This window comes from Oncorhynchus clarkii, chromosome 2 (assembly GCF_045791955.1).
Source record: "Oncorhynchus clarkii lewisi isolate Uvic-CL-2024 chromosome 2, UVic_Ocla_1.0, whole genome shotgun sequence".
NCBI lineage: Eukaryota > Metazoa > Chordata > Actinopteri > Salmoniformes > Salmonidae > Oncorhynchus > Oncorhynchus clarkii.
This window is the reverse complement of record NC_092148.1, coordinates 8,801,784-8,828,072: the sequence shown is the minus strand read 5'-3', so window position 1 is coordinate 8,828,072 and position 26,289 is coordinate 8,801,784. Positions and strand designations below refer to the sequence as shown.

Genomic DNA, 26,289 nt, shown 5'->3' with positions numbered 1-26,289 from the left:
TACATACACCTTATCCAAATACATTTAAACTCAGTTTTTCACAATTCCTGACATTTAATCCTAGTAAAAAGTCCCTGTCTTAGGTCAGTTAGGATCACCACTTCATTTTAAGAATGTGAAATGTCAGAATAATAGTGGAGAGAATGATTTATTTCAGCTTTTATTTCTTTCATCACATTCCCAGTGGGTCAGAAGTTTACATACACTCAATTAGTATTTGGTAGCATTGCCTTTAAATAGTTTATCTTGGGTTAAACGTTTCGGGTAGCCTTCCACAAGCTTCCCACAATAAGTTGGGTGAATTTTTGCCCATTCCTCCTGACAGTGCTGGTGTAACTGAATCAGGTTTGTAGGCCTCCTTGCCTACACACTTTATCAGTTCTGGCCACAAATGTTCTATAGGATTGAGGTCAGGGCTTTGTAATGACCACTCCAATACCTTGACTTTGTTGTCCTTAAGCCATTTTGCCACAACTTTGGAAGTATGCTTGAGGTCATTGTCCATTTGGAAGACCCATTTGCGACCAAGCTTTAACTTCCTGACTGATGTCTTGAAATGTTGCTTCAATATATCCACATCATTTTCCTTCCTCATGAAGCCATCTATTTTGTGAAGTGCACCAGTCCCTCCTGCACCAAAGAACCCCCACAACATGATGCTGCCACCCCCGTGCTTCACGGTTGGGATGGTGTTCTTCAGCTTGCAAGCCTCCCCCTTTTTCCTCCAAACATAATGATGGTCATTATGGCCAAACAGTTCTATTTTTGTTTCATCAGACCAGAGGACATTTCACCAAAAAGTACGATATTTGTCCCCATGTGCAGTTGCAAACGGTAGTCTGGCTTTTTTATGACGGTTTTGAAGCAGTGGCTTCTTCCTTGCTGAGCGGCCTTTCAGGTTATGTCGATATAGGACTCGTTTTACTGTGGATACAGATACTTTTGTACCGGTTTCCTCCATCATCTTCACAAGGTCCTTTGCTGTTGTTCTGGGATTGATTTGCATTTTTCGCACCAAAGTACGTTCATCTCTAGGAGACAGAACGCTCTCCTTCCTGAGCGGTATGACGGCTGCGTGGTCCCATGGTGTTTATACTTCTGTACTATTGTTTGTTTAGATGAACGTGGTACCTTCAGGAGTTTTGAAATTGCTCCCAAGGATGAACCAGACTTGTGGAAGTCTACAATTTTTTTTCTGAGGTCTTGGCTGATTTCTTTTCATTTTCCCATGATGTCAAGCAAAGGGGCACTGAGTTTGAAGGTAGGGCTTGAAATACATCCACAGGTACAACTCCAATTGACTCAAATGATGTCAATTAGCCTATCGGAAGCTTCTAAAACCATGACGTAATTTTCAGGAATTTTCCAAGCTGTTTAAAGGCACAGTCAACTTAGTGTATGTAAACTTCTGACCCACTGGAGTTGTGATACAGTGAATTATAAGTGAAATAATCTGCCTGTAAGCAATTGTTGGAAAAATTACTTGTGTCATACACAAAGTAGATGCCCTAACCGACTTGCTAAAACTATAGTTTGTTAACAAGATATTTGTGGAGTGGTTGAAAAAACGAGTTTTAATGACTCCAACCTAAGTGTATGTAAACTTCCAACTTCAACTGTATACCTCTATGTGGATTCATGATACAGACGTTTTAACTACTGTATGTATTTGTCTCTGTTCTCCCTCCCTCCCCAGGTGGTGCAGGAGGCCCTGGATGTGGCTCGACAGGGCAGGACGTGTATCGTGGTGGCCCACCGCCTTTCCACCATTCAGAACGCTGACCTGATCGCTGTCTTCCAGAAGGGAGTGGTGGTGGAGCAGGGCACTCATCAACAACTACTGTCCCAGAGAGGAGTATACTACTCACTGGTCACCACACAGCTGGGCCATGGCAGAAACTGAGGGAGGAGAGGAGGATGGGGGGAGAGAGAGGCTGAGGGTGCAGGGGGTTGCTGGGAGGGGCTGAGTGTGCAGGGAGGGGTTGAGGTTGCAGGAGGTTGCTGGGAGGGGCTGAGTGTGCAGGGAGGGGTTGAGGGTGCAGGGGGTTGCTGGGAGGGGATGAGTGTGCAGGGAGGGGTTGAGGGTGCAGGGGGTTGCTGGGAGGGGCTGAGTGTGCAGGGAGGGGTTTTGAGAGTGCAGGGGGTTGCTGGGAGGGGCTGAGTGTGTAGGGAGGGGTTGAGGGTACAGGGGGGTATTTTGTATATAAAAGGAAGAGGTGGTGGTGCTGTATTTCAGTTATTTATTCAAAAAGTATCACATCTGTACCATAGAGTGCCTGTGTGCCAAATGAATACACGGAACACACAGATATACACACACGTCTGCGCATTACTGTAAACTGCACAGAACTAAGCCAATGAGACGCTGAAGCAGTGTGTATCCTCAACATTCAGATTATTACAATGATTTGTTCAATTGTTTTGGGCTTAAATTAAAACTCCACCCAAAAACTATATTTTGGTATTTATTTCATTAGTCCAGGTTATGTAACTTTCAATATACAGAAATCCTCCCCATATGGGGCAGCAGGTAGCCTAGTGATTAGAGCATTGGACTAGTAACCGAAAAGTTGCTAGATCGAATCCCCGAGGTAAAAATCTGTCGTTCTGCCCCTGAACAAGGCAGTTAACCCACTGTTCCTAGGCCGTGACTGTAAAGGATTTGTTCTTAACTGACTTGCCTAGATAAATAAAATGATGCATTTTGCATCATATCATACGAAGCAAAATGCATCATACAGGGATGATTTCTGTATTTTGAAAGTTACATATCTTGAAAACTTGAGTGCTGACAAGCAAAACATTTGGGATCATGTCAATAATGGACTAATGAAACAAATACCAAAATGTAGTTTTTGGGAGTAGTTTTCCTTTAAAGGCCCAGTGCAGTCAAAAAAATAGATTTCCCCGTGCTTTATATATTTCCACACTATCAGGTTGGAATAACATAGTACACAAAATAACTGCACTACACTGCATTTGCACTCTGTTCATCGCTCTGCATTTAGATATATTCATACTGATACTGTAAAATTGTACATCCACTGTATGTCATCTGTATACCAACTTATATATTTTCACACTATGAGATAATAAAGGTGATTCTAAAATTGTGAAAATGATGATAATGCCCTTTTAGTGTAAGAGCTGTTTGAAAAGCCTGCCTGGAAATTTCTGCCTGCTTTGGTGGGATGGAGTTTTGGCCTGCCTGGTGACATCACCAGGCATACATTGGTTTATTGACCAATAAGAAAGAGTTCAAAAACTCTCTGACAATAACAGCTAGTTTGTAGTTTTCCCCACTCCGACAGTCCTAGCAAAATTCTTGCTTGAGAAATTGCTCTTCGCTAACAAGTTATTTTTATTTTTAAAATTACAATTTTAATTGAAAACAATCACAGTAAGGTACTTAATTGTTACCCAGAAATGATTTGATATTGCGGTAAAAACAGCTGCATTGGACCTTTAATGTTGAGAGGAATTCTTTTTTAAATGATCATGAGATGTGGCCTTCCAAACTGTCTCTGTGCTATGCTCATGCTACTGGAAGTGCCTGAGGTATTTGAAAGGACCAAAGAGTTCCTGAATGTTTTGTTTAACTTAACTGAAGGTAATATGTTGAGTGATATACACACACACACACAGCTGAGGGTTGGGGCTCAAGCACTAACAGTATATTGATACAAACCACGTTCCTGTTTCTACGTTGCACTGAATTAACTGACCTCTGCTTGGGTATGTACTGTATGTATGCATTACTTTTTTCCTTATGTAAACAGGTATCATTAATAAATATGTTTTATTTGAATATTTGGGCTCATGACATGATTCAATCACTTTGATTTGTCAGTTCAATCACACTAAACAACTTTCATATTCAATAAAACATTTTCCAAGTTTACATTGTCAGCCAAGTCAATACTATAATTTTCCTACTGTAAAGTGGGTTACATAATTTTCACTACTTTAGGCATTAAAACAGCTTCTTTTCATTTTGTTGACTGAATCAAATGCAGCGCTCGTCTTTTATCACTTTTCTATCATTTACAACAACAAAAAAAGGTGAAAATCTCAAGACTGTCTGAGAGGTATTAACACAATGCTGTGTTCAAGAGCATCAAAACCATGATGTATCATGGGTAAATTGTGACAGGAATGTTCATTATTACAGACATCTACTACATAAAATGGCATATTGCATAGGGCAGCAGCCTATGGATCTGGCATAGGAGTGGTAGAGTTATTCAAGTCTAAAAAGTCTGGTCAATTAGGGAGCTATTCAATCAAAACCACTAACCAGATCTCTGGGGACAGACTAAAATAAGGACACAGCAAAAAGGCACATTATAATTGACTTTCTTTCCGTCTCACCCAAACACTGTTTCATTGATCATATCCAGCCAAATGCATAATCCTCTACTGATGTGCAAAACATCAAAACAATAATTTTTCTTGCCCTGGAAACTGGAAAACAGTTTTGATTGAGTAGGGCCCTTATATAATACCAATGAGGCCTGAGGTGAGACGGTAGTCAAAGACAACATGACCCGTTTCTCTCTGTTTCTGAACCAGGGACCCTCTGCACACGTTAACAACAGTCACCCACGAAGCATCGTTACCCATCGCTCCACAAAAGCCGCGGCCCTTGCAGAGCAAGGGGAACCACTACTTCAAGGTCTCAGAGCAAGTGACGTCACCGATTGAAACGCTATTTAGCGCTCACCGCTAACTAAGCTAGCCGTTTCACATCCGTTACACTACATAAAATCACAGAGAATGATTCACTAAGTGCAAAATTAACTAATTTGTTGAGCTGCATTTAAACAAATAATACATGTTTCTTTTTTAAATGTAGAAAACAATAAATGTGACATTGCTTTGATCTGTGCAAAACTAAACTATTATTGACTACCATCTACAAACTGTGTGTGTGTGTGTATGTGTGTGTGTGTGTGTGTGTGTGTGTGTGTTAGAGCTGAGCTGTGGTAGCGAGATGTAACATCTCATGTAGGGAGGTAACCAGGTTCTGGAACAGTGTCTCTGCATCTGTCTCTCGACTGGACTTCCACGCTGTACAGGAAGCCACGATCCTGAAACAGGAAGTACAAGTCAGATACTGGACACTTGTAGAGGTTTTAAAAAATCTGTCCATCATAGAGGACGGAACAACACAGCTGCACTTTCTAACCACTACTATTAAACTTTACCCTTGACCTCACCTTGACCCCACTAACTAGATGACACGGAAAACAGCTGGAATAGTAACTGTTATCTGACTCAGAGTGCATTGTCCAGAGTCCAGGACCTAAAGCACCAACATTTATCTAGCGGTGTCTACTCAGAAGGATATCTAAACAACATCACTCTCCCTACAGTATTATGTCATTAGAAAGACAGGGGGAAGGGGAGGGTACCAAATCATTTTACATCCTCTAGTCTACCTAAAATGTAGTTTATTTTAGTAATGCACTCATGTGTTGTAGGTTGGAGCTAGGTGGTAATGTGTGTGTGTTTACTGGTCAAACTGTGGATGATGTTGCGTGGGGTCAGTGTGTGTGTGTGTGTGTGTGTGTGTGTGTGTTTACTGGTCAAACTGTGGATGATGTTGAGTGGGGTCAGTGTGTGTGTGTGTGTGTGTTTACTGTTCAAACTGTGGATGATGTTGCGTGGGGTCAGTGTGTGTGTGTGTGTTTGTGTTTACTTGTCAAACTGTGGATGATGTTGTGTGGGGTCGGTGTGTGTGTGTGTTTACTGGTCAAACTGTGGATGATGTTGCGTGGGGTCAGTGTGTGTGTGTGTGTTTACTTGTCAAACTGTGGATGATGTTGTGTGGGGTCGGTGTGTGTGTGTGTGTGTGTTTACTTGTCAAACTGTGGATGATGTTGTGTGGGGTCGGTGTGTGTGTGTGTGTGTTTACTGGTCAAACTGTGGATGATGTTGCGTGGGGTCAGTGTGTGTGTGTTTACTTGTCAAACTGTGGATGATGTTGTGTGGGGTCGGTGTGTGTGTGTGTTTGTTTACTGGTCAAACTGTGGATGATGTTGCGTGGGGTCAGTGTGTGTGTGTGTGTGTGTGTGTGTGTGTGTGTTTACTGGTCAAATTGTGGATGATGCTGCGTGGGGTCATCTGTTGCACAGCAACTCATTGCCTTCCTGAAGACAAACAAAGTATACAAAATGCTTCAGTCTGGTTTTAGACCCCATCATAGCACTGAGACTGCACTTGTGAAGGTGGTAAATGACCTTTTAATGGCGTCAGACCGAGGCTCTGCATCTGTCCTTGTGCTCCTAGACCTTAGTGCTGCTTTTTGATGCCATCGATCACCACATTCTTTTGGAGAGATTGGAAACCCAAATTGGTTTACACGGACAAGTTCTGGCCTGGTTTAGATCTTATCTGTCGGAAAGATATCAGTTTGTCTCTGTGAATGGTTTGTCCTTTGATAAATCAACTGTAAATTTCGGTGTTCCTCAAGGTTCTGTTTTAGGACCACTATTGTTTTCACTATATATTTTACCTCTTGGGGATGTCATTCGAAAACATAATGTTAACTATCACTGCTATGCGGATGACACACAGCTGCACATTTCAATGAAATATGGTGAAGCCCCAAAATTGCCCTCGGTAGAAGCATGTGTTTCAGACATAAGGAAGTGGATGGCTGCAGACTTTCTACTTTTAAACTCGGACAAAACAGAGATGCTTGTTCTAGGTCCCAAGAAACAAAGAGATCTTCTGTTGAATCTGACAATTAATCTTGATGGTTGTACAGTCGTCTCAAATAAAACTGTGAAGGACCTCGGCGTTACTCTGGACCCTGATCTCTCTTTTGACGAACATATCAAGGCTGTTTCAAGGACAGCTTTTTTCCATTTATGTAACATTGCAAAAATCTGACATTTTCTGTCCAAAAATGATGCAAAAAAATGAATCCATGCTTTTGTTACTTCTAGACTACTGCAATGCTCTACTTTCCGGCTACCCGGATTAAGCACTAAATAAACTTCAGTTAGTGCTAAATACAGCCACTAGAATCCTGACTAGAACCAAAAAATTTGATCATATTACTCCAGTGCTAGCCTCCCTACACTGGCTTACTGTTAAGGCAAGGGCTGATTTCAAGGTTTTACTGCTAACCTACAAAGCAGTACATGGGCTTGCTCCTACCAATCTTTCCGATTTGGTCCTGCCATACATAACTACACATACGCTACGGTCACAAGACGCAGGCCTCCTAATTATCCCTAGAATTTTGAACACCTGGAGGCAGGGCTTTCTCCTATAGAGCTCCATTTTTATGGAATGGTCTCTGCCTACCCATGTGAGAGACACAAACTCGGTCTCAACCTTTAAGTCTTTATTGAAGACTCATCTCTTCAGTAGGTCCTATGATTGAGTGTAGTCTGGCCCAGGAGTGTGAAGGTGAACGGAAAGGCACTGGAGCAATGAACCACCCTTGCTGTCTCTGCCTGGCCGGCTCCCCTCTTTCCACTGGGAGTCTCTGCCTCTGACCCTATTACAGGGGCTGAGTCACTGGCTTACTGATGCTCTTCCATGCCGTCCCTAGGAGGGGTGCGTCACTTAAGTGGGTTGAGTCACTGACGTGGTCTTCCTGTCTGGGTTGGCGCCCCCCCTTGGGTTGTGCCGTGGCGGAGATCTTTGTGGGCTATACTCGGCCTTGTCTCAGGATGGTAAGTTGGTGGTTGAAGATATCCCCCTAGTGGTGTGGGGACTGTGCTTTGGCAAAGTGGGTGGGGTTATATCCTGCCTGTTTGGCCCTGTCCGGGGGTATCATCGGATGGGGCCACAGTGTCTCCTGACCCCTCCTGTCTCAGACTCCAGTATTTATGCTGCAGTAGTTTATGTGTCGGGGGCTAGGGTCAGTCTGTTATATCTGGAGTATTTCTCCTGTCTTATCCGGTGTCCTGTGTGAATTTAAGTATGCTCTCTCTAATTCTCTCTTTCTTTCTTTCTTTCTTTCTTTCTCTCTCTCGGAGGACCTGAGCCCTAGGACCATGCCTCAGGACTACCTGGCATGATGACTCCTTGTTGTCCCCAGTCTACCTGGCCGTGCTGCTGCTCCAGTTTCAACTGTTCTGACTACTATTATTTGACCTTGCTGGCCATTTATGAACATTTGAACATCTTGAACATTTGAACAGCCAGAAGAGGACTGTCCACCCCTCATAGCCTAGTTCCTCTCTAGGTTTCTTCCTAGGTTTTGGCCTTTCTAGGGAGTTTTTCATAGCCACCGTGCTTCTACACCTGCATTGCTTGCTGTTTGGGGTTTTAGGCTGGGTTTCTGTACAGCACTTTGATATATCAGCTGATGTAAGAAGGGCTATATAAATCCGTTTAATTTTATTTGTGTGTGTGTGTTTACGGGTCAAACTGTGGATGATATTGCGTGGTGTCAGTGTGTGTGTGTGCTTACTGGTCAAAGTGTGAAAGATGTTGCGTGGGGTCCGTGTATGTGTGTGTGTGTGTGTGTTTACTGGTCAAGCTGTGGATGATGTTGTGTGGGGTCAGTGTGTGTTTACTGGTCAAACTGTGGATGATGTTGCGTGGGGTCAGTGTGTGGGTGTGTAATAGCCCACCTGTCGTCTCCGATGCGGTAGAAGAACCCGTAGCCATGGTGCACCATGGGAGCAACCGCTCCCAGGACTGTGGTGTAGCCAACCAGACTGGTGGACAGGGTAAAGTTACCGCCCCCGCCACTGGAGAGAGAACACACACAAATTACACACACCATAAACACACATAAACAATCACAAAAACACACCTCTTGGAATACAGTGGATCAGTGAAAAGGTCTGGCATAGGAAGTCCCTCCTCCTTGGCGATCAGGTAAAGGCCCAGGAGATGTCTGTCAAAACCTTTTCCGTTCTGTGCCTCAGCCATCAGTTTGTTGTGCTTGTTGAAGGCCAGCAGCAGGGCTTTCCTCTTAGCCTCAGCCTGGGAGACATACAGAAAGTCAGAGTGTAAGTATCCTGGTCGCCAGATTTACATGTATGGCATGACAATATATGAAGAACTAATCGTTTACTGGACACACACACTCTCACACTTACACTGGCTGCAGGGAGGAGCATGGTATGGCACCAGTTCTGTGCCTCCAGGGTACAGGGCCTCATGGTCTCAGTCCTGCCATGGTAGAACCTTCTGGTCATCGCTGTCTCATAGCAACTACCTAACCTGGGAGGGGGGATTATCATCAATCATCAGTTAAGGAGAGAATATTGGGGAGGAAGGATGGATGAATTTGATGGATAGATGGATGGGCGGGTAGGTAGATGGATGAATGTTGGGTGGATGGATGGATTAATTGGATGGATAGTGGATGGGGGGCCAGCTCCAAGCAAAAGAGACATAAGCCGTTGCTTAGGGCCCCAGGCCGCCCTCAACCTCACCACAAATTATTATTATTTGAGAGTTAGAATAGTAGAATACACCAGTTACAAGGTCGAAATGTGGTTCTACACCAGCAATTTCTCTCTTGTTATGCTCTGGCAGTCAATCAATTCACCATGTCTTCTAACATTTCTTAAATTGGTAAGTTAGTCTAGCCAGCTATCTAAACTTGTAATCATGGCTGAACCCCGACCAGGGTGTCTAAGGGCCCTGACCTCCAGGGGGCCCCTATTGATTTTGTTAGTCACTCACTCTATCATCATTAACATGGCATAAGTCATGGCAAAATGTGTAGAATTACAAGAAATTAGCTTTAAAACTGAAAATAATGTCTCTCCACCCCATGGCCTAGCTTAGGCCCCAACGAAATCTCGCTTAGGGCCCCCAAAAGGCTAGAGCCGGCCCTGGCTGGATGGATGGTATTACCTCCCATGCTGTCTGTAATAAGCCAGTTGAAGGGCCAGTTGTATGAAGGTGTCTGGGTGGAGCTTCCTCTGTTTGATGGCTGCTTTCCCAAACGAGGTGAACGCATAACACACCACCTGCAAGTCCTGAGTCTGGAGACACACACACAGGTGTCTGTCAAACCAGATATCACACAGATTAGAGTTGTGTGTGTGTGGTGGGGAGAGTAAGGGCCTGTGAGGGTGTGTTTGTGATGAACACAACACCTGCGATGGTCCAATCTGACGACCAGGGAGATGCACAGAGTTATGAATGTGTGTGTGTATGTGTGTGTGTGTGCTCACAGTCTCAAAGTACTGTTGCTTGGCATGTGCAACGTCACTCCTGACTCTGTCATCCACAGTGAAGACCAACTCTTCAGGAAGAGGCATAGGCCGCACCGTCTCAGAGCCCTACATAGACACACACAATACAAATTATACTGTTGCTTACTCACAATGAAATTAACCTGTTTATTACCTGATACATGGCAGCATAATAAAGTGCCACCTTATCCTGTTGTTCTCAGGTGTGAGCTACGGCGTAAAATCTTCTAACTAGAACCAGAGTGTAGTTTTATGCTGAGCCGGCATGCTGACGCCCAGGCGCCCAGTGTCCCACACTCAGCAATACTTATGCCTCCGGTTTAGCAGGCCAGTAAGACACTCATAATTAAGGACAAACAAGATATACAGTCACTGAAAATAAGTTCAATAGAAACCGTATTTACCTTCCACTTGCCGTCTGTAGCTTTGAGCTGCTGATCCACATAGTAACCCTGAGTTACCAGCACCATGGCATCGTAGGGGGCATGCTGCAACACACACCAGCAATTACCATACATAGGAACACACTCACAACAAAACATCATTACACTACTGCTAACAGAGGAGCAATCATCTCTCTCTCTACAAAACAGTAACACACGTCACAATTGGATCCGAAGGTTCCGTCAGCGAAGGAGAGGGAGTTGTAGGACTTGTCTCCCCAGCGGATGGTGGGGTCTCCTGTCAGCGCTTCCCGGGTCACCTGGGGGCAAAGGCCAAAGGTCAGATTATACCATACTAAGGATGGTATGGATGCCTGTGGTGTGTGTATGTGTGTGTACGTACCGGTGTGTAGTTCTCTGAAGTAGCGTAGGGTTTAGCATCGTCCAGTGAGACCACAAACAGACTGCTCTGGATGGTCTCTAAGATGGTCTTATTGGCTGGATCTATACCTATCAGATACTCCCTGGCCTACAGACACAGAGAGAGTGAGAGAGAGCGAGGTTTAGGGCATGGTGACGTCCATTCTATACAGCCAACTTCACACACACCTTAGCCCAGAGTGTCCTCTCCTCTGAGGTGAGAGCGGCGACACCATCTCCCGCTGGCTCCCCTTCACAACACTGCTTCACATGGGTCAGCTGCCTACACACACACACACACACACACACACACACACACACACACACACACACACACACACACACACACACACACACACACACACACACACACACACACACAAAGGCACATAAATACTTGCAAACATATGCAGATACACACAAATATACCTAAATATCCACCGGCCAGAATACCTGAGCAGCTCTGGAGGGGTAAGAATGTGTCCGTCACACACTGCATCAAACGAGAAGAAACGCCCCTTACACATCACCACCACATGGGAGGGGCATGGACCCTCGCTCTCTACAACACACACAGAAAAAACATCAATACATACAGCATCAATACATAAAGTTTGGACACACCTACTTATTCCAGGGTTTTACTTTATTTTTTTACAATTTTCTACATTGTAGAATAATAGTAAAGACATCAAAACTACGTAATAACATGGAATCATGCAGTAACCAAAAAAGTGTTAAACAAATCAACCTATATTTTATATTTGAGATTCTTCAAAGTAGCCACTGTCACGCCCTGACCTTAGAGAGACGTTTATTCTCTATTTTGGTTAGGTCAGGGTGTGACTAGGGTGGGTACTCTAGTTTTTTTTATTTCTATGTTGGCCTGGTATGGTTCCCAATTAGAGGCAGCTGTCTATCATTGTCTCTGATTGGGGATCATATTTAGGCAGCCTTTTCCCACCTGTTGTTTTGTGGGACCTTGATTTTGTGTAGTGCCTGTGAACACTGCATTTACTTCACGTTTCGTTTGTTCGGTATTGTTTTTGGTGAGTTTAATTTATTAAAACATGTGGAACTCTATGCACGCTGCGCCTTGGTCCAGCGATCGTGACAGCCACTCTTTGCCTTGATGGCAATTTTGCACATTCTTGGCATTCTCTCAACCAGCTTCACCTGGAATGCTTTTTAACGGTTTTTAAGAAGTTCCCACATATGCTGAGCACTTGTTGGCTGCTTTTCCTTCACTCTGCGGTCCAACTGATCCCAAACCATCTCAATTGGGTTAGGTCGGGTGATTGTGGAGGCCAGGTCATCTGATGCAGCACTCCATCACTCTCCTTATTCAAATAGCCCTTATTTTGGGTCATTGTCCTGATGTGTTGGGTCATTGTCCTTTTAAAAAACAAATTATAGTCAAACCAGATGAGATGGCGTATCGATGCAGAATGCTATGATAGCCATGCTGGTTAAGTGTGCCTTGAATTCTAAATAAATCTCTGAGTGTCACCAGCATAGCACCCCCACACAATCACACCTCCTCCTCCATGCTTCACGGTGGGAACCCCACATGCAGAAATCATCTGTTCACCTAATCTCCATGTCACAAAGACACGTTTGGAACCAAAAATCTCAAATCTGGCCTCATCAGACCAAAGGACAGATTTTGACCAGTTTTATGTCCATTGCTCGTGTTTCTCTGCCCAAGCAAGTCTCTTCTTCTTATTGGTGTCCTTTAGTAGTGGTTTATTTGCAGCAATTTGACCATGAAGACCTGATTCAGACAGAAACCTCTGAACAGTTGATGTTGAGATGTGTCTGTTACTTGAACTCTGTGAAGCACTTATTTGGGCTGCATTTTCTGAGGCTGGTAACTCTAATGAACTTATCCTCTGCAGCAGAGGTAACTCTGGGTCTTAATTTCCTGTGGCGGTCCTCATGAGAGCCAGTTTCATCATAGCGCTTAATGGTTTTTGTGACTGCACTTGAAGAAACGTTCAACGTTCTTGAAATTTTCCAGATTGACTGACCTTCATGTCTTAAAGTAATCAAAACACACATCCACACACACATGGAAAACACACACACACACACACACACACACACACACACACACACACACACACACACACACACACACACACACACACACACACACACACACACACACACACACACACACCTAAATAAATAACAGAGTACTACACACAAAAACAAACCACAAACATCATATTGCATGGCGGTGTCGTGGGGGGGGACACCTACCTGTCTTAAAGTAGTTGATGATGGTATCCTTGGTGACTCCAGGAACTTTACATGTACAGAACAGCATTCTGAACTGGTCCATATCCAACACCACATTACCAGCTTTATGAGGGTCCAGCCTCTCCCTGTCGGGGACCACACAGTCAGAGAGTGTGTACTGAACGTGTGTGTTTAGGGACACACAAGGTACGTACGTATAGACCGTGCAACTAAATGCTTAGTTGCAGGTTCCTTCTCAACAATGAAACAACAATAAGAAATCAAATATAATAATATGAACATAAAGTAACTGGCTCAGTAGAATAGAATAAATATTTTAAACAACTATAATACAGGAAGAATTTATAGTTAAATAAAAACACGTGTTTTGGGGAAGGGGGGGATTGGAGGGCAAGTGTTTAAATTGTGCATTATTTAGCAATCGGAAGAGTCTGGTAGCAGTAGTTGCGATGTGTGTGTAACCTTAATACATATACACAGTGTGTACAAAACATTAGGAACACCTTCCTAATATTGTGTTACATGCCCTTTTGCCCTCAGAACAGCCTCAATTCGTTGAAGCATGGACTCTACAAGGTGTCGAAAGCGTTCCACAGGGATGGTGGCCTATGTTGACTCCCTGTTCAAAAGGCACTTAAATATTTTATCTAAGCCCATTCAACCTCTGAATGACACACAGACACAATCCATGTCTCAATTATCTCAAGGTTTAAAATCATTCTTTAACCTGTCTCCTCCCCTTCATATAAACTGATTGAAGTGGATTTAACAGGTGACATCAATAAGTGATTATAGCTTTCACCTGGATTCACCTGGACAGTCTATGTCATGGAAAAAACATGTTTTGTACACTCAATGTGAGTATCTTACGTGCGAAGCAGGTCCCAGTACTGTAGAGTGTGCCACATGCTTATGCTGGTCCTCTGTAGCTGTACTCCCTCTGTAGGGGGCCAGCAGTGCTCTAGGTAGGGTGCAGGACCTCCGAAGTTCACATTCAACTGGGAGGGGTAACGCAATTCCAGATAGGCTGCATCCAACCACCACTCCTCCAACTGCAGGAAAACACACAGAATAAAGATGAAACACTTCAGGGAGACACCATAATGACTGCAGTAATTAAAACACTCAAAGATTCCCTTTCGCAGTTGCTCAGGGTCGAGCATGGTGTGTGACCAGTTCCCACATGTTCTAGCTGTGCAGTGTGTTGAGTGTAGAGATCGACTGATTAATCGGAAAGGCAGATTAATTTGGGCCGATTTCAAGTTTTCATAACAATCGGTAATCAGCATTTTTGAACACCGATTATGGCAGATTACATTACACTCCACGAGGTGATTGCGTGGCAGGCTGACTACCTCCTATGCGAGTGCAGCAAGGAGCCAAGGTAAGGTGCTAGCTAGCATTAAACTTATCTTATAAAAAAACATCAATCTTAAAGTAATTACTAGTTAACTACACATGGTTGATGATATTACTAGTTTATCTAGCTTGTCATGCGTTGCATATAATCGATGTGGTGCCTGTTCATTTATCATTGAATCACAGCCTACTTCGCCAAACGGGTGATTTAACAAGCGCATTCGCGAAAAAAGCACTGTCGTTGCACCAATGTGTAACAAACCATAAACATCAACGCCTTTCTTAAAATCAATACACAAGTATATATTTTTAAACCTGCATATTTAGTTAATATTGCCTGCTAACATTAATTTATTTTAACTAGGGAAATTGTGTCACTTCTCTTGCGTTCTGTGCAACAGAGTCAGGGTATATGCAGCAGTTTGGGCCGCCTGGCTCGTTGCGAACTGTGTGAAGACCATTTCTTCCTAACAAAGACAGCCAACTTCGCCAAACGGGAGATGATTTAACAAAGGCGCATTTGCAAAAAAAGCACAATCGTTGCACGAATGTACCTAGCCATAAACATCAATGCCTTTCTTAAAATCAATACACAGAAGTATATATTTTTAAACCTGCATATTTAGTTAAAATAAATTAATGTTAGCAGGCAGTATTAACTAGTCAAATTGCATTGCGAAGCGCTGTTTATGACTTCAAGCCTATCAACTCCCGAGATTTGGCTGGCAATACTAAAGTACCTATTAGAATATCCAATAGTCAAAAGGTATATGAAATACAAATGGTATAGAGAGAAATAGTCCTACAATAACTACAACCTAAAACTTCTTAACTGGGAATATTGAAGACTCATGTTAAAAGGAACCACCAGCTTTCATATGTTCTCATGTTCTGAGCAAGGCACTTAAACGTTAGCTTTTTTACATGGCACATATTGCACTTTTACTTTCTTCTCCAACACTTTGTTTTTACATTATTTAATTCAACCAAATGAAACATGTTTCATTATTTATTTGAGACTAAATAGATTTTATTGATGTATTATATTAAGTTAAAATAAAAGTGTTCATTGTTCATTCATATTGTTGTAATTGTCATTATTACAAATATATACAGTGCCTTGCGAAAGTATTCGGCCCCCTTGAACTTTGCGACCTTTTGCCACATTTCAGGCTTCAAACATAAAGATATAAAACTGTATTTTTTTGTGAATAATCAACAACAAGTGGGACACAATCATGAAGTGGAACGACATTTATTGGATATTTCAAACTTTTTTAACAAATCAAAAACTGAAAAATTGGGCGTGCAAAATTATTCAGCCCCCTTACATTCAGTGCAGCAAACTCTCTCCAGAAGTTCAGTGAGGATCTATGAATGATCCAATGTTGACCTAAATGACTAATGATGATAAATACAATCCACCTGTGTGTAATCAAGTCTCCGTATAAATGCACCTGCACTGTGATAGTCTCAGAGGTCCGTTAAAAGCGCAGAGAGCATCATGAAGAACAAGGAACACACCAGGCAGGTCCGAGATACTGTTGTGAAGAAGTTTAAAGCCGGATTTGGATACAAAAAGATTTCCCAAGCTTTAAACATCCCAAGGAGCACTGTGCAAGCGATAATATTGAAATGGAAGGAGTATCAGACCACTGCAAATCTACCAAGACCTGGCCGTCCCTCTAAACTTTCAGCTCATACAAGGAGAAGACTGATCACAGATGCAGCCAAGAGGCCCATGATCACTCTGGATGAACTGCAGAGATCTACAGCTGAGGTGGGAGACTCTGTCCATAGGACAACAATCAGTCGTATATTGCACAAATCTGGCCTTTATGGAAGAGTGGCAAGAAGAAAGCCATTTCTTAAAGATATCCATAAAAAGTGTTGTTTAAAGTTTGCCACAAGCCACCTGGGAGACACACCAAACATGTGGAAGAAGGTGCTCTGGTCAGATGAAACCAAAATTGAACTTTTTGGCAACAATGCAAAACGTTATGTTTGGCGTAAAAGCAACACAGCTGAACACACCATCCCCACTGTCAAACATGGTGGTGGTAGCATCATGGTTTGGGCCTGCTTTTCTTCAGCAGGGACAGGGAAGATGGTTAAAATTGATGGGAAGATGGATGGAGCCAAATACAGGACCATTCTGGAAGAAAACCTGATGGAGTCTGCAAAAGACCTGAGACTGGGACGGAGATTTGTCTTCCAACAAGACAATGATCCAAAACATAAAGCAAAATCTACAATGGAATGGTTCAAAAATAAACATATCCAGGTGTTAGAATGGCCAAGTCAAAGTCCAGACCTAAATCCAATCGAGAATCTGTTGAAAGAACTGAAAACTGCTGTTCACAAATGCTCTCCATCCAACCTCACTGAGCTCGAGCTGTTTTGCAAGGAGGAATGGGAAAAAAATTCAGTCTCTCGATGTGCAAAACTGATAGAGACATACCCCAAGCGACTTACAACTGTAATCGCAGCAAAAGGTGGCGCTACAAAGTATTAACTTAAGGGGGCTGAATAATTTTGCACGCCCAATTTTTCAGTTTTTGATTTGTTAAAAAAGTTTGAAATATCCAATAAATGTCATTCCACTTCATGATTGTGTCCCACTTGTTGTTGATTCTTCACAAAAAATACAGTTTTATATCTTTATGTTTGAAGCCTGAAATGTGGCAAAAGGTCGCAAAGTTCAAGGGGGCCGAATACTTTCGCAAGGCACTGTATATAAAAATCGGCCGATTAATCGGTATCGGGTTATTTGGTCCTCCAATAATTGGTATCGGCATTGAAAAATCATAATCGGTCGACCTCTAGTTGAGTGTGTGTACCCAGTTCCTGCGTGTCCTGGCTCTCTGCAGTAGTTTTTGGTGCAGGTCTTTGCCGATGCCCTCTCCAAACCTCTTCACTACGGCTGCAGTCACCTGGTACTCCTCCTCTGTAGCAAACGGCCGCACTGGAAAATACACACAGACATTTCAGTAACTAGACACATTTTTATCCAGGGTCCATGCTAACGGAGCTTCTCTGTCTCACATGCAGCTGGCATCTCACCTGCATCCAGGTACTTGGCGAGGCTCCCCTCTAGAGACGGTACAGGGAGAGGAGGCAGGCTATGCTGGTACTGGAACGTCCGCTCAGTGGGGAACTCTGACACCTGGTTGGTCATGTCACCTACAGCACCAAAACACATGGTTAGCCATGTTGTAACCTACAATAGCAAAACACCTGGTTAGCCATGTTGTAACCTACAATAGCAAAACACCTGGTTAGCCATGTTGTAACCTACAATACCAAAACACCTGGTTAGCCATGTTGTCACCTACAATACCAAAACACCTAGTTAGCCATGTTGTAACCTACAATACCAAAACACCTGGTTAGCCATGTTGTAACCTACAATAGCAAAACACCTGGTTAGCCATGTTGTAACCTACAATAGAAAAACACCTGGTTAGCTATGTTGTCACCTACAATACCAAAACACCTGGTTAGCCATGTTGTCACCTACAATAGAAAAACACCTGGTTAGCTATGTTGTCACCTACAATAGAAAAACACCTGGTTAGCTATGTTGTCACCTACAATAGAAAAACACCTGGTTAGCCATGTTGTAACCTACAATAGAAAAACACCTGGTTAGCCATGTTGTCACCTACAATATCAAAACACCTGGTTAGCCATGTTGTCACCTACAATACCAAAACACCTGGTTAGCCATGTTGTAACCTACAATAGAAAAACACCTGGTTAGCCATGTTGTCACCTACAATAGAAAAACACCTGGTTAGCCATGTTGTAACCTACAACACTGTAAAATACATTTCCAGGTGAACAAAAGAGGAGAGCAGTCGCAGATGAAGACAATTTAGAATCAATCCGGTTTATTACAAGTTGCAACAGGGAGACACCACCCAGCATAGAAAATGTCTAACTGGAAGAGAAAATGTCTAACTGGCATCTTGGAGACAGTCCTTTAATGTCCTAATCAGACAGCACCAAATGTTCTGTAAACAGCAGCCTGAGAGGCTTGTAGGAAGTCAAAACGAAAGGGCAACGACTTTGTCAGCTGCTACTGAATCACAGTGTCCACAGGATGTCATCAATACCATACAACAGTGAAATATCAGCGTGTCCTCCAGTCTGGCATTATACACTATTGACAAATAGGAGAATAATCCATATTTTTTTATGATTCATTTTAATTTAGCCTTTATTTAACTAGGCAAGTCCATTAAGAACAAATTATTATTTACAATGACGGCCTACCAAAAGACAAAAGGCCTCCTGCGGGGACCGGGGATAAAACAATTAAAATAATAATAATTCAGCATCATGTCTATTGACCATCAACCAGCACATTGAGTGCTGAAAATCCAATATGCTAACCATTGTGTAGATTACTCTAAACTAAATATTAGCTTCAGTCATCCTAGATTTCCCCATTACAAGCACCAAAACACCTGGTTGGTCATGTTGTCATCTACAGCACCAAAAAAAACTGTTTAGCTATGTTGTCCTCTACAGCACCAAAAAACTTGTTAGCCATGTTGTCACCTACACCACCAAAACACCTGGTTAGCCATGTTGTCCCCTACAGCACCAAAACACCTGGTTAGCCATGTTGTCCCCTATAGCACCCAAAAACCTGGTTAGCCATGTTGTCACCTACACCACCAAAACACCTGGCTAGCAATGTTGTCCCCTACAGCACCAAAACACCTGGTTAGCCATGTTGTCACCTACACCACCAAAACACCTGGTTAGCCATGCTGTCCCCTACAGCACCAAAACACCTGGTTAGCCATGTTGTCCCCTATAGCACCCAAAAACCTGGTTAGCCATGTTGTCACCTACACCACCAAGACACCTGGTTAGCCATGTTGTCACCTACACCACCAAGACACCTGGTTAGCCATGTTGTCACCTACACCACCAAAACACTTGGTTAGCCATGCTGTCACCTACATTACCAAAACACCCGGTTAGCCATGTTGTCACCTACATTACCAAAACACCCGGTTAGCCATAGACCTACTGTCCCCTAGCCTGGTAGACTCTAGGAATCCAAGTGTGGACTGGACAATCCTCCACTTTCATCTAACTTTTAGATTTAAAAAAATATATATCTTGGATCTTGGACCATGCTAACTGTACGGGAGAGTGGGGTAAGTTGAGACATTTTTCAAGGGAAATATAATATTCTTTCTAAAAAAAGATATATTTCAGGATGTTTTGTATCCCTGGAAATAATCAGAATTAATGTAAACAGTTTTGAAAACATAGCTAGTCACACAAGAAGTGGTCTCTTGGCACCACATACCATGGGGTAAGTTGAGCTGCAGGACAGGGTGAATTAAATAAAGCGCCTTCAAATTTCTGTACTGAATGAAGTAACACCACTACCTTTTAAAACCATGTCCATCTTTATTTTCTAAACGCATCTTTTTTTTAAAGCTTTTAATTACTTTAAGCACATTTTTAAGCTGCAAAATGTAACTTTTTGGGCAACCTAAACAAATGTAATGTGAGTTCTGTCATTCTCATTCAAAGCAAGTCTAAGAAGCAGTAGATATGTTCTATGTGAGCTATTTCTATGCTTCCCATTCTTAAGTTTAGTTGTTGCGTCTTTTACCTTGGGTTTTGTACACCAGCTTCAAACAGCTGAAAATACAATATTTTGGTTATTGAAAATATTTCACAGTAGTTTAGATGGTACATTGATTCTCTATACCCGACACACTCAATTCTGGACCTTGAAGCCAGTTCGCTGCATTTTTTCATTGCAAGATGGCGCCGACAGATGGTCGTCTCGCTTCGAGTCCTTAGGAAACTATGCAGTATTTTTATTTTTTTTATGTATTACAAGCATTTCGCTACACTCGCATTAACATCTGCATGTGACCAATAAAATTTGATTTGATCAAGGACTGATTTATGTAATACATGTATCACTAGCCACTTTAAACTATGCCACTTTATGTTTATATACCCTACATTACTCATCTCATATGTATATACTGTACTCTATACCATCTACTGCATCTTGCCTATGCCGTTCTGTACCATCACTCATTCATATATCTTTATGTACATATTCTTTACCCCTTTACACTTGTGTGTATAAGGTAGTAGTTGTGGAATTGTTAGGTTAGATTACTCGTTGGTTATTACTGCATTGTCGGAACTAGAAGCACAATAATTTCACTACATTCGCATTAACATCTACTAACCATGTGTATGTGACAAATATCATTTGATTTGATTTGATTTAGCCCTGGGACATCAGGTGGGTGCAATTCATTATCAGGTAGAACAGAAAACCAGTAGGCTCCAGATCTTGTAGGGTAAGAGTTGAATACCACTGCTCTACACACTGAGTACCCAAAACATTAGGAACACCTTCTTAATATTGAGTTGCACCCCATATTTGCCCTCAGAAGAGCCTTGCTTCATTGGGGAATGGACTCCACAAGGTGTCGAAAGCATTCAACAGAGATGCTGGCCTATGTTGACTCCAATGCTTTGTCAAGTTGACTGGACGTGCTTTGGGTAGTGGACCACTCTTGATACAGACGGGAAACTGTTGAGCGTTAAAAACCCAGCAGCGTTGCAGTCCTTTTTTGTATATTTTTTTATTTGACCCTATTTTTCGATATTTTCTCAAAGCTGCAACTTTCCAACAGGCTCGGGAGAGGCGAAGGTGGAGTCATGCGTTCTCCAAAACATCACCTGCCTAACATCACTCCTTAACCAATGTGTCGGGGCAAACACTGTTCAACTGGCAACCGGTGTCGGCCCGCAGACACCCGGCCCACCACAAGGAGTCGCTAGAGCGCGATGAGACAAGTAAAGCCCCACCGGCCAAACCCTGCCCTGACCCAGACGACGCTGGGCCAATTGTGCACCGTCCTATGGGACTCCCGGCCACGGCCGGTTGTGGCACAGCCCAGGAATGAACTCGGGTCTGTAGTAACGCCTCAGACCGCTGCGCCACTTGGGAAGCCCTAGTGTTGCAGTTCTTGACACACTCAAACCGGTGCGCCTGGCATCTACTACCATACCCCATTCAAAGGCCATTAAATATTTTGTCTTTATTATTCGTTACAATATTTTGTTGAGGTTTAGGGTTTAGTGAATGATTTGTCCCAAATACAATTTTTAGTTTTTTTAATATTTAGGACTAACTTATTCCTCGCCACCCATTCTGAAACTAAGTGCAGCTCTTTGTTAAGTGTTGCAGTCATTTCAGTCACTGTAGTAGCTGACATGTATAAGGGAAAGGGGGATACCTAGTCAGTTGTACAACTGGATGCACACAACTGAAATGTGTCTTCCGCATTTAACCCAACCCCTCTGAATCTGAGATGCGCAGGGGGCTGCCTTAAATCAACATCCGGGGAACAGTGCTTTGCTGCTGCTTTTCTCAGGGGCAGAATGACAGATTTTTACCTTGTCAGCTCGGGGATTCAATCCAGCAACCTTCCGGTTACTGGCCCAACACTCTAACCACTAGGCTAACTGCCATAGTGTTCAGTCATCCGCATACATAGACACACTGGCATGTTGTTGGTAAAGATTGAAAAAAAGTAAGGGGCCTAGACAGCTGCCCTGGAGAATCCCTGATTCTACCTGGATTATGTTGGAAAGGACTACACCCTCAGCGTTCGGTTATCCACATTACAGCAGGGGGTGTAAAGCCATAACACATACATTTTTCCAGAAGCAGACTATGATCAATAACGTCAAAAGCCACACTAAAGTCTAACAAAACAGTCCCCACAAACGTTTTATCAAACATGTATCACAGCCAATCATCAGTCATGTGCTGTGTTTCCCAATAAGCATGCTGAAAGTCTGTTGTCAATTTGTTTACTGTAAAATAGTCTTGTATCTGGTCAAACACTGTAAAAAAAAGCCTGTCCCTTTAAGAACTCAGTGATGACATTACAGCTATCACAAGCTGGCAGAGTGTTTAGTTCATTACCAAGTGCAGCTGGCAACCTACTGCTGTGAACACAAATCTCAGTTTTGGACATTATTTTCTTTCTGGCCAATTTATTCATCACTGTGCGTGAAAACCAAAACTGTAAGTAATGTATATGTTTTCGCCTTGTTTTACTGACGAAGTTGTCAATAGTTAAAGAATATTTTTGTAATTATTACAGCATTATGGGTCTCGTTTTTATGCTAGCTATCTAACATTCTTAGCTACATTTTGTTAGCTGGTTAGTCTGATGTTGCTAGCCACTTGTATTTTTGTTTCAGTCATTGGTTTAGTATAACAGATGAGAGCTGGATATCTTGTTTGTTATTGCTAAATGAATGTACATTATCTTAGTATTGATGCCATTGTATTCATATTTATTATTTCCAGATCACATCTTGTATAGGATAAATGGACAATTAATTGGATAATTCCAGCTGAGTGACTTAGCACAGAATTGCAAACATTGTTAATCTCCAATCAACATCAAAGAACCCTAAACTGAGGAACTGTCTTTCTTACCGTTTCTCTAATAAGAGTACAATCTCCATAACACTAACCTACATCAATGTATACATTCCAGAGGCATCAACCTCTAATTCGAAAACAAAAAAATCTCAAAGTGTACTAAGGGTTGGTAACAGGCTGATTGGTCAGCTATTTTGACCCAGTAAAGGGGGCTTTAGTATTTTTGGGAAACAGAATGATTTTTGCTTTGTGGAATTCAAAATGACAATGCTTGACTGCGTTTGTTGTTGGCATGTCATGCCTAAGTTTGCTAATATTGCCAATGTAAAAAAGTATTAAAGTAGTTGGCAATATCAGAGGGTTCATCTGATTCAATGAATGATGAATGCTGAGTTTGCATTTTTATAGAACAATCGTTAAATTATTTACTTTGATTTAGATACAAGCATCATGAAACCTCCCCAAAAATGTATGACGATGAAATTCCAGTTTTTTGTACCTAACGTTAACTTCCTTACAACTTGTTCCATATTTGGTCAAATTATAAATGTTTATGGTTTCCTACCTACCCCTTTGGATCAATGTACCCCAATCCCCCCTAATACAGTACAGTCACTATCTACAAAGATAGTTGTAGAATTTGTAGCTTGGCAATTCCATTGTAACGGAATTACTCTGAGACTCAGGTTTTTCACTTTAAAATGTATGCCAAACAAAACCCATTGATTTCAAAGTTTAACAAACAATACAACCAAATCGGAGTATCAGAGTAATTCCACATAAACATGTAATTGCCCAGTTAGCTAGACTCGCAGGCCAGATGCAACTTTTATTATTGGAGATCAAATTCCATATTTTCCGAGGCGGAGCAGCCTTGTACCAATCGCATTAATTAATAAGCACGTGTATAGCACAATTGCTCAGCAATTGATTACCATATAAATCCTGGGTAGATAACCATATGATGAAACATAGCTAGCAAGTCAGTTCTACTTACTGCAGAAACAAGTGCACTAGCTAGCTATAAAATAGTTGGCCCCTTGCATTGTTTTCACGCCTCGAATGTAGGTCCGTTTCAGTTTGCAGTCCGATCGAAGCAGCTTAATCCCACAAACATGACAAGCAAACTCACCTTAGAATTGTGTGATATTCTGCGAATTCCGATATGTGAAAAGTTGTTTTCGCTCGTCCATTCAAAATAAAAATAATGTTGCGGCTATTTTTTAGACTAGACTGTAGAGGATGGCGCTTGCGGTAGTTTGTGTTGTTGCTCCGCTCGTGGGGTATGCAGCGCTTCTCATCACCTTTCACCCAGTAAGTGGTCATGGCTAGAAAGGCTACAGCTTTTGTCAAAAATGTATTTATTTTGTCATTTTAGCTAACTCTGACCTTTTTCCAAATCTGAACCTAATTATCCTAACGTGCTACGTTAATTATCCTAATATGCTGTGTAAATTCTCCTAACCTGCTACGAAAAGTCTAATTTGACAAAAGCTGTATCCCATCTAGTCAACCCCAGTTAGCGGGCTGCCAACACCCGGAAGAGTGGAGTGGTGATATTATTACACGTGACTTGGCTTTATTCATTCTTCATGGATATCTATTGTGAGACTGCTAAAACACTCCTCTTAAAATAGTTGTTTGATCTTTACACGAGGCCAGATGTGCATGCATTCTTGTACGGTTGCACTTTTAGATGGTGCATTGTCAGCATTAGATCCTGGTGCATTACCTGCCATGACAGTGTATATGAAACATCACACAAACTGTGATCAGTGATGATCAAGGCACCATACAGATTACAGAAACAGCATAATTTTAAGGCTGCGTTACACATTTAATGCGCAATGGGTTGTAACTGTTTATTAGTACTAAACAAATTATTATAATAATAAATATATATATCTCAAAACAAGCACATAAAGGCTTCATAATTAATAAAGGTCACATTAACTGACTGATATTATCTCATAGAATACAACATATTAGATCTCCTAATCCAACATTTCGGGGTATATTCAAAAAAGCCATTCTTTCCCTATTAGAAATGGCCAACAAAGCAAAGACAGAAAATGCTAACTAATTTCTGTTTTTAAGGACTACAAGCTGGCTCGCTCTATATGCAACTGGATTTCCAGCAAAGTTGCTCATTGGTTGTTGAAAATAACATAAATATTTTCTGTGACAACATTTGAAGCCTTGAAAATAGAATTTGAATTATAGTCTAAAACAGTCTAAAACAAACATTTACCTGTTAGCTAGGCAAGTTGTTGTATTTTAAAGCTTAAAGCCAGACTCACTAAGTCTCATGTACATCATTTGTGATTATGGAGTTCATAAATACATTTTGAGCACTCTCGTTTGAGTGTGCCAGAGTGGCGAATAACTAATGAATTTACAAAGGCACAACACCCGTTGAATATGACAGGTGTCAGTCAGTAAAGGTTGGCAAAAAAACAATAAAATTGTTGCTAGCAGCACAGTTAGTTACTCATGTTGCAATTGTGGTGGGAACCATGGAATGCCCAACAAGGGTGAAAGAAAATGAGGTGTCTGAAGTCAGGGCATATAAGGCTGTTAAAAGGTTTGAGGGTTCGAATGGTGCTCCTGAAGAGTCCATGGTGGTGGATAGGCCTTCAATGAAGGCTGCAGGGGTTTCCTTTCAACAGCAGGATCCAGATATGTTAAAGGTTAAGAAGGTGGACTTTGTGGCCTTTATAGCCAATGTTGATTAATGGCACAGCCAAGGTGGAGAGGAAGTCCAGGAAAATAGATATCACTGTCGTTGCGGTGGAGACTTCTCGTGGGGGAGTTGCATGGAGTATTGTCACAAGCCTTACTTCCCTCTCAGGTCATCCAGCCTGAGAAGGGAGATATTCAGATTCGAAGGAAGGGATATTGGTTTTGTCAATGTTTTTTTCATTGTTTTATTTTGGGGTGGATTAAGTTAGTTTTTCCTATCACTTATGGGTAGTATTTTTACCTTGTTTTTCTCAACCCTGTCCAGTTGGTGGCGGTAATACATATTTTTGGGTTGTAGTCTGCCATAAAACCCACAGAAGAATAAGAAGAATTTAGTCACTAAACACCATACCCAAACCTCTATCGATGGGCATTCCGGCTCTTTTTGGCTCGGCTCACCAAAAAGAGCCTGCTCTTTAAGCTCCCAAACGGCTCTTTAAAAGTTTTTCAAGTCAAACCATTTACGATAGTTTGA

General features: G+C 42.1%; 2 protein-coding genes across 6 annotated transcripts in view; one reads left to right on the top strand and one right to left on the bottom strand.

The window, feature by feature from the left end:
- LOC139420595 (ATP-dependent translocase ABCB1-like) overlaps positions 1-3,419 on the top strand; it is a 30,273-nt gene extending 26,854 nt beyond the window's left edge. For 2 of the 3 annotated variants that reach the window (XM_071170796.1, XM_071170788.1), the window contains exon 28: positions 1,697-3,419. In XM_071170796.1, coding sequence (XP_071026897.1) covers positions 1,697-1,903 — 207 coding nt within the window. In that variant the 3' untranslated portion in view covers positions 1,904-3,419. The remainder of the gene's footprint in view (positions 1-1,696) is intronic. The other variant, XM_071170804.1, reaches the window with a different exon arrangement.
- On the bottom strand, positions 2,227-24,624 carry LOC139420614 (peroxisomal carnitine O-octanoyltransferase-like). Of its 3 annotated transcripts, XR_011635520.1 has the most exons (17): positions 24,205-24,624; positions 17,672-17,791; positions 17,449-17,573; positions 14,120-14,301; positions 13,250-13,374; positions 11,438-11,546; positions 11,174-11,267; positions 10,968-11,093; positions 10,783-10,884; positions 10,586-10,669; positions 10,161-10,268; positions 9,838-9,968; positions 9,072-9,195; positions 8,783-8,955; positions 8,598-8,717; positions 2,843-5,090; positions 2,227-2,451 (listed from the first exon to the last, which is right to left on the bottom strand). XR_011635520.1 is itself a non-coding variant. In XM_071170824.1 (16 exons), the coding sequence occupies exons 2-16, from the start codon at positions 17,784-17,786 to the stop codon at positions 4,970-4,972; spliced, it is 1,839 nt and encodes a 612-aa protein (XP_071026925.1). In that variant the 5' UTR covers positions 17,787-17,791; positions 24,205-24,624; the 3' UTR covers positions 2,227-4,969. The 3 variants fall into 3 exon arrangements, 2 of the variants coding, with proteins under 2 accessions (XP_071026925.1, XP_071026917.1); XM_071170824.1 differs by having other exon boundaries at positions 2,227-5,090; XM_071170816.1 differs by lacking the exon at positions 24,205-24,624 and adding an exon at positions 19,216-19,255 and having other exon boundaries at positions 2,227-5,090.
- Between the last annotated feature and the right edge of the window lie 1,665 nt (positions 24,625-26,289).